The 9,170-nt window shown below is 40.6% G+C and overlaps 1 protein-coding gene across 1 annotated transcript; it reads right to left on the reverse strand.

Moving 5' to 3' along the window:
• Nucleotides 1–1,531: 1,531 nt before the first annotated feature.
• pheta1 (PH domain containing endocytic trafficking adaptor 1) lies at nucleotides 1,532–7,337 on the reverse strand. Its single transcript, XM_005473445.4, has 3 exons — nucleotides 7,198–7,337; nucleotides 6,638–6,739; nucleotides 1,532–3,826 (listed from the first exon to the last, which is right to left on the reverse strand). The coding sequence occupies exon 3, from the start codon at nucleotides 3,792–3,794 to the stop codon at nucleotides 2,898–2,900; it is 897 nt and encodes a 298-aa protein (XP_005473502.1). The 5' UTR covers nucleotides 3,795–3,826; nucleotides 6,638–6,739; nucleotides 7,198–7,337; the 3' UTR covers nucleotides 1,532–2,897.
• Nucleotides 7,338–9,170: the final 1,833 nt, after the last annotated feature.

Here is a 9,170-nt window from a genome sequence, read left to right on the forward strand (position 1 = left end):
GGTTCAAATTCAAGTCTGACTACTGAATAACATTTGGTCAACTTTGATAATCAGGCAGTGAACATAAAGGTCTAAAACAGGGATAATTATTGATGGATATTTTCGGAGGTCTACCGTTTCCAGCTAATCAATACAATAAAAGTGCAAAATAGGTATTGATTTCTGTTTATTATTTTATTGGTCAACTGGATGGACGGATGAATGAGCAATCTATATTTTGACAGAGGAATTAAGTAGGTAAAGTCTGTAGTTTTACCACTTGAGAAAGATATGAGTGAGGAAGACAAGCTATAAACAGGGGTACAGAATAGCGATGATATGAGTTATAACTGTAGAGATGAGACCAAAGGTGTGTTTTTCTTCCTGGTAATTACAATATAATACAATTAGCTTGGGTTATGCTGAAAACAAGCAGCAGGAGGAGCAGCAATAAAGGCTGCTGCTGTACTGGGCTTGTATTAGTCGATCTCCTCAAATGAAAAACTTCAGCATAGCATTATTAATTCTGTCAACCACACAATTGCTGCAGATTTTTTCGTGGCACATCCATGATGCAAGTGTCCCGTTCCACCACATCACAAGGAAGTCTACTGGACTGGGATCTGGTGACTGTACAGTGAACTCCTTGTCGTGATCAAGAAACCAGTTTGAGATGATTAGAGCTTTACCAATTGGCGTGATCTCCTGCTGGAAGCAGCACTCAGAAGATTTGATCATCAAGGAATGGTTGGCAACAATACTCAGATAGGCTGTGGCATGTAAATGATCCTCATATTTGCTTTGCTTGGCCTAAGCAAATATGTCCCACACCATTACATCACCAGCCCGATGTGCTAATCCAAGGCAGGATAGATCCATGTTTTCATCTATTTTGTGCTTAATTTTGACCATGATCTGAATGTTGGAAAAGAAATTATTTTTTTAATTTTCTGTTGTCCAATTTTGGTGAATTAGTCTGATAGTTATTACAACTATCATAGTTAGTTATCACCCATTCTTAGCTGTCAGGAGTGGCACTCGGCATGGTCTGTAACCCATCTGCTTTAGGGTTAGATGTGTTCTGCATTCAGAGATTCTTTTCTGCATACCTTGGATGTAAAAAGTGGTTTATTGAATTGCTGTTGCCTTCTCTGAACTCTGAAATGAGCAAGGAATTTCTGCTCAAAGACCTGCTGCTCACTGGACGTATCCTATTTTTCTCACCAGCCTCTTTAAACCCTAAAGATAGTGTGGGAAAATCCCAGATCAGCTGTGCTCAGTTTGAACTTCATGAGGTTGTCTTGACCATGTGACTAAATGCTGTGAGTTGCTACCATGCAATTGACTGATCAGATACTTGTGTTAAGGAGTGTTCCTAGCAGTCAGTCTGTTTTTGCACAAGCGAACAAAATGTGCAATTGTGTGCGAAAACAGACTGACTCAGATTTAAAAATTATGTGTAATTAGGTGAAAACGGTTAAATGTTTAGACAAAAATATCCTAATGTATGACGTGTTGTAGTTAGTGCATTAGAAATTCTGAGAAACTGTAATATGTATAATAAAGTTTATTTATGCAGCACTTTTTTAAACAAAGATACAAAGAGCTTTGCAGAAACAAATTAAACAGAAAGCATAAAAATGTGGAAATGAACAGAATATTAAAGACATTCATAAAAGCTCTCAGTAAAAGGAAGGTTCAAGCAGACAGAGTCAGTCAATATCTGCAGAAGTGACTATTGTATCAAAGTTATATGCATTGATCCCAACTACTATAGAGGACTTGACCTCTTTAATTAGTAATTTAGTGCATAATATGGCAGTAAGTAGCCTAGTAATGAAATGAAAACACATTTTTTGTACCTTATATTGTTGTGGTTAGAAGAATTTTGCCTGTTTCAAGAATGACAACAAAATATCTGAGGTAATATTGGACCTCAAGTAGACTGTGGCACTTCTCACCCTCGGGTATTTAAAGATTTGAAGGGCCATGTCACCTAGATCAATAAAAAATACCTGGTGATGGCCATACACAGTACATACACCTGCACCTTACTATAGTGAAGTATCTCAGTGTTACGGCAGTTTGAACAAAACTCAAAATCCTGAATTTATAACTTGAAATATGAAAACTGTCCCGGTGTCATTAGGTTGAACATGATTCAAACATTCAGTCCAAACAGCTTTGAAAAGTTGCATCACCAAAAGGAGCGAAGGCTGGACAGCACAAAACTGGGACTTCAATCATAAAGCTGCAGAATTGTCTTTGCACTATAACGTGGTTAATGTGACATAACAACATCGAACTATGTGGATTTGTCTTGTGCAACGTCTCCAGATTGTTATTACAAAACAGAAATCACCTCATCTTTCCTCATAAAAAGACTTTTCTGTTGTGACTTTATCAGTTACCTGTTGTTTTCTTGCAATGTCCACATACTTAGCAAAGTACTTAGCAAAGTAATTTGCATGTATAATCTCTGCAGAATGATAAGAAAGGAATGAGAACCTTCATGGTTCTTATTAAGGGGAAAAGGTCACAGCAAATATAAAGCTGCATATTATTTTATTTGTATCTATTATAAGATCAATCAAGGCTAAACTCATTGCATCTTGTTTGAAAAACTGATGAATATAATACAAGAATTATGATTTTAAATACTGCAGATTTTAAAATTGCAATTGGCAAATGTAACTCGATTTGTGCACAAAAGAGCATATTATGTATTTCTTGGCTTATACAAAGGATGGTGTTAACATTTATGACAGTTTTTTCCCTCTGACAGGATTTTAAAATAATCTGAAATGCTTTTTTTCCTTCTTTTTCCATTTAGTCACTTCATTTTATCGCTGGGTTCTGTAGAATGATCAGGAAGGAATGATATACTGTGGAAAAAGAGGCGATCTACCTCTGTAAGCTTACTGGCTCTGCAGCCACTGCACTCTCAGTTCCTCCACCTCTCTGCCGTACCAGTCATGGAGTTTGGAGAAGCAGCCGGTTCCAGGGCATACGGGGCTTTCGAGAGATGCTCCTTTTCTCCGGGGAGGCACAGGCGGAGCCCTCGCTCCGTCAGCTCCGTAACCAGTGACATTCGCAGGGTCCGCGGAGCTTTCCCATACCGCACAGGATGAAGATCCCTCCACAAAGCCGTTAGCCAAGGCAGCTGGTGGTTTACTCCATGCAACTCCATTCTCCTTGGAGGGCCCAGAGATGAGCTGCAGCTCATCCTGTGGGTTCTTCTGGGCAGAGAAGGAGGCTGACATGGGAGGGACACTTGATGATGATGATGATATGGAGGATGAGGAAGATGAAGAAGAAGATGCTCCAGACCTGGACCGTCCCATATGGTTTCGTTTTGAGGACTTGGGCCTGCCCTGCAGGTTTCCAACTCCAGCCCCAACAAAGCCACCTCCGGCTGCCTCCTGGATCTCCTCCAGCTGCCTCTCCAGCTCTTTCACCACCAGCCTCATGTAGTCAAAGCTGGCTCTTGACAGCGCTTTCACCCAGGACTCCATGGCTGCTTGGTTCTCAGCAGCCATCTTGTACACACGAGCTTTGACGCAATCAAACTTGATGGCAAAGGCGAACTCCTCGGTCGACTCACACAGCTCCACGGTGCATCCTTCAAGAACGATGACGCCAATGGGCTCTCGGCTGTCGCGCTCTTCGAAGTAGAAGAGCATGTTACCCTTCAGGACAAACCAGCGGCGGTGATAAGCCGTGTTGCGCTCCCCCTTTTTGAACAGGAAGCCCGTCTTGTCAGGTGGTGAATCACAGGTGGCGTAGTGCGCCACGCTGCGCTCGTTCAGCTTCATCTTCTCCCTTCCTCCGTTTTAGATTTATTTACCTAAAGAATATTACAAAGTCAGAGGTCATTACAAGGTTAAATTTATCAGCTCATACTCAAAGGTACAACAAGAACCTGCACAGTGTACTTCCTGCAAACTTTAACTTGTGCTTATCTATGTTTGCTGAAAGAAAAAAAAAAACACAACTTTATCACAGTACCACATTAAATTGTGGTTTACTGACACTGTAAAGTAGTTATAATAAGTACTTCAATAACAGTCTATTTGTGTTTCTCCTTTCAGAAAAGGTCAGAGCCGTGGGGCAGGAGTTAAAAACGAGTCACTGAATGTTGCACTCTTGGGAACTTTAGAAAGGGCACATGCTCGCAAAGTGGACTTCAACCTATTCCTGTTCTTCTTCTCCCCGCTGAGCCATCCTGCCAATGTAAACACTGTCCATTTACTTTGTTTTACCTGTCATAACACCAACAGAGCGCTGCAGCACGCATAAATACTGCAACTCCCTGGAAGTGCAAGACAAATTGAAAGTCTAACTTGCACAGCATGGACAGATTAGTGCGTTACATGCTGTTTAATCACACGTTCAACTGTAAACTGGGGCTCAGATTACCTCCTGCTAATCCAATTTTACTCCTGTTAGGAAACAGAAGCAAGGCACTTTATTATCTTGTTTGCAGTTAATAGCTTGTTTGTATTATTGCTTTCGCTTTTGGTAATGAAGCTATTATCTGAGGACCATGAGAGTAAGCTGGAAGGGAAACTTGTATGGGAGGCAGTGGAAGTCATTGAGGAAGATGTGGTGGAAGATCGGGCTGGAAGAAGGAAAACGGTGGCACGTAGGAAGGTGGTGGAGCAGGATGTCCACCTTGGTGTATTCTCTCGAGCTGCTTGATGGTCAAGCAAGGCTCCTCCGAGTGCTCAAGATTCCTTAATTTTCTAGTCCTTGAAATTCTACAAATGTTTTTTCTTTTCTTTTTCCTTTTTAAAATTTAAACTAGATATGTACTGCCTTAGGATACAGGAGAAACCCCACGTCGATAGTTTTCCCAAAATGGGCATCAATACCCCATCAGACACATTCACCTTCGCACATGCTATAACTCATGTTTTTTATTTTCTTCCAACATCAGAATAAAAACAGGAGATACCAGTTAAAAAGCTCAGATGTATGGGCTATTCCCTGTCAGGTTCACTGAGTATGCACTAAGTTTATTATAGTTCATTAAAACTATAATAACTTAGATATGAAACAGTATTTTAGTTAACTGAGATATAAGTACTTTCCAAAGGTCTCGAGTCACCCCTCATGTCTTTATATATTTTGCAAGGACAATGGTAAACAGTTGCAGTGATTTATTGAAACATGCAAAGGTGACAGGAAATACAGCCTATACAGTGTTGAAGACATTCAGAGCTCCTCTCTGGATGTTGGCTGCCTTTTGTTGTGTTCTCTGTTAAGATCATTGTTTCAGTAATCACTAATAACTTAACGCCCACTCACATCCTGGGCCATCTGACCTCAGGAATTCACATGACAAGGTAGGGCCAGGTTTCACAATGAGCTCACCCGAAACCTTGGCTGATTAGGTCCCACACCCGCTTTCACACCTTGGCGCATGTGATTAGAGGATCACCAGGGGGTCCTTTGTCCCTCCTTGGGGGGATACTCCCACTGGGTTTAAATCTGGGACTCTCGGCCATTTGACCTTAGAACTGAAGAAGCTTCTCGGATGAGAGGTGAAACGTCTTCAAGCAACTTAAAGAAGTCCAGACGCTTTTCTTTGCAAACTCCTTTGACTACGATGACCTGGATGAATGAGAACCTTCACAGACAGTAATCACTAATAATTGCTTCCATCAGACCCGTTTCCACTGATTTTCAGTTCTTCTGTAATTTGGCATTCCTTTGCCTTTTGTGTTTCCCTTCCTTAAAAAATGGCTTCTTGACCGCCATTCTTCCACTGAGGCCATTTCTGATAAGGCTTCATGGAACAATAGACGGATCAACTGAAGAGCCAGATGCATCCCTCAGATCTTGTGTCAGATTTCTTTTCTGTTTCTTTGGAGCACTGTTCATCATTTTTAGATACTGTTCATCTGCTGTAGTTTGTTTGTTTTTTTTAAAAAAAACCCTGCCTCTTCTTCTTTTTTCCTCCTCTTGTCCAGTTACCTTATGTGCTTTAAGGACACACTGTATGCCATGCCAAGATATGCCAGGTTTTCAGGTAATAGCTCTTTTGGAATCAACCTTTTGGTGCAGGAATGTCATTTGTGTGCCTTTCAAACTGTTATCTTTGGCATTTTTCACAGATTCATTTGAGGAAATTGGAACAAATTATGTGTTTTTGCAACAGGCTGCTAGTAACAAATTTTCTCAAGATATTTAAAATTGGTTCTTTGCCAAGTTGACAGACAAGTTGTAGACAGAACACTGGTTCATCCTTTGAGTCAGGTGCCATTTTTATGCTTTAATGACTCATAGGTCAGTGTTAAGTGACCTAACATGCACTGAAAATGAGTGAAAGAGAACCAAAGAAAAACTTTGCGAGACCTTCGGAAAGGAAAAAAGAAAGAAAAAAAACTACTATAAAGTCTGGCTGCTTGGAAGGGAAAATATAAACATATGAAGGGTAGCTAAAGACTTTTGAACAGTACTGTAAACCTTTGAAGCGGAGGTGGACAACAGGATCTACCAGTTTTGGCAGTCAAGAGGTAGCAAAGTGTTTGTAACACAGATTCTTAACTTAAATCTACCCCTGACAAATAAATATGCAAGTAAGTTAAAAGTAAAACTAAGAGTTTAAAACACGGCTTACTGACCGTCCAAACAAAACCCATCCCTTACTTACGTGCTTGTCTCATATCCAGCCGACATCCACCTCCGTCCTCCCATCACATCTGGAGCTCTTAACTGGACCGTCTCCCACTTCTTCGCCCTTCTCGAGTAAATACTAAAAAAAAGACCAAAGTAACGAGTTTTATTTCACGTTTATTTTCACTCAGGAAGCCGCATAAACGACAGAATCCAAGAGGAAGCGGCCAGGTCAGCGTCCTCGCTCGTTTTAGACGTTAAGAGGATTATTAGCCACAACTTTTTCCACCGCTTCGTGTTTTTTTGGAGCGAGTGATTCAGTATGAAGGAGGGCTGACTGGTCACAAGCTTTTGACACATCAGCACTTTACAGGAATTCCTGCTGGCCTTCAATAACACAGCGACGGCAACACGAACGAGCGTGCTTGAAGACACATCTCTCAGTGCCAACTAGCTTCACGCCTTTAGCCTCTTTCGTGGAAACAAACATGCATCCAACGTCTGTGCAGCCCGCAGACTGCAGACGAGCTGTTAGAGGTGGACTCTCACAAGTTAGGACAATATTATAATAACCAGCTAAGTGTTAGTATTCATTACCTCCACGTAAACAGAAAACCTCCCTCTTCTTCCAAGCGGGTAGTCCCACAGTTTTTTTTTTGATTTTCCCTTTCTCTCTTCCTCGCCTCTTTCTTTTTTCTTCTTTTTCCCCGGTCACGTGACACTCTAACAGAGCGCGCGTTGTGCTTAACCCTGCCAGCTTGACAGGGCGGGGTGATCACTTTAGCTCTCGTGCCGTCCTGGTGAAACAGCCGTCCGGATAAGCAGTAATATAAAACAGGCGCGCCTGTCTGTGCCCTTGGAAAGGTGGCTGCTGACTGCTCCACCTGCACGGATGGAGCGTTGCTGGATATAAAGGTCTGTGCAAAAGTCTCGAGTCACCTGTCATTCCTTTATATTTAGGGTTTAAATAGAGTTTGTATTTAAAAAGAAAATGTATTGAGCAATAATTCACCAGGATTTCGGAAGGTCTTTCAAATTTCCTCTTTATGTCTTTATGCCTGACCATTTTCATAGACATTGTTTTGTTTATTGGGCCACTTAACACTGAGCTATGTATCATTCGAGCATGAAAAAGGCACCTAACTTAAGGAATTAACCAGTGTTGTGTCTACATCACAAAGAACTTGGCAAAGAACTGGTTTTAAATTGTATCTCTTTAGGCACTTTGTTACCAGCAGCCTGTTGTAAAATAGTATTTGGTACTAACAAGCTGATTCCCAAAAAACTATTAGCCTGAAACTTGGAATACCTCAGCACTTTGTGCAGTGTGGCCTTAAAAAAATGAGGAAATTGGACAAACGGAGAACAAAAGAAGATCTGGCCTATAAGTGATATCCTTAATAAACGGGAAAAAATCTAGCAACAGGATCCTGAGAGATCCCTCCAGATGATCCAGCTAATGTTTGGAAATGGTCTCAGTGGAAGGATGGCTGACATGAACCCTTTCTTAAGCAGGGAGAAAAGGCTGAGGTATGCCACATTTCACAAGAACTGGACTGAAAATCAATGGCAACAGGACTTGTGGAGTGATGAATCCAAATTTGCTTCACTAATATTGATGCAGTGATCTTGACAGACAAAAGACACCCAACATCCAAAATACTCCTTCAAGAAACCTGGTTAACTATTCCTGAAGAAATAACAAGAAAGCCTTTCTAACCGAGTTCAGGCCATGATGCACAACAAAATTGATCATATTAGATGTCAATTTTCAAGCTTGTTGAAATTTGTAGGGTTTTTTTTTCTCCCTTATTTACTGGATTTTCATGTATGCTTGCACATATTTTAATTAATCACCGCAAGTGTTTCCCATTTTCACTGCAAAACATAAAGAAATTGGCGACTTAAGACTTTTGCATGGTATTGTATTAATCTGAAACATTGTTTTAAACAGTCAGTAGCTTCTCGGGATTCATGTGGTCCAGATCTGACAAGCCTAAGAGTAGTTGTTTTTACTCTAGACATTATCTGGTCTCTTGATGTGGTTTGATGTGGACTAAATGGAAAATACGAACACCAGCCTCCCTTCTTGTGTTTTCACTCTTTCTCTGTAAATCCAATCGACTTTAACAAGTGCCTGGATAACATATTTTGTTAATCATATTTCAAGTAAAATAATCACATATTATGGAAATTACTGCCTCAGCATTCAAAATATATTTAACATTCTCCAATCAGTAGGGCTATTGGTTTCTAAATTTTTAATATTGTAACTAAATAATCATAGCTTTGTTATATATCAGTAACACATTCATTATAGTATCATAGCATCACGAGCATCTTTAGTTTGTTCTGCTTTGTGAAAATTTGCACATTTACTATAATTACAACATAAGGCACCCCGGGATTAAAGGCAAGTAGTTTTTTATTGTCATGGCCTGATTCCCATTCACTTGGGTTGCAAACAGCTGCCCAGCTCTGTTGCAGTCCTTTCATGGAGAGCCCTGCTTGAGGGCACTCCAAAAGGCAGAGTTAAAGATATCTTTTTGTCATGCACATTCTTAGCAGAG

Source organism: Oreochromis niloticus, linkage group LG12 (genome assembly GCF_001858045.2).
Source record: "Oreochromis niloticus isolate F11D_XX linkage group LG12, O_niloticus_UMD_NMBU, whole genome shotgun sequence".
NCBI classification, from domain to species: Eukaryota; Metazoa; Chordata; class Actinopteri; order Cichliformes; family Cichlidae; genus Oreochromis; species Oreochromis niloticus.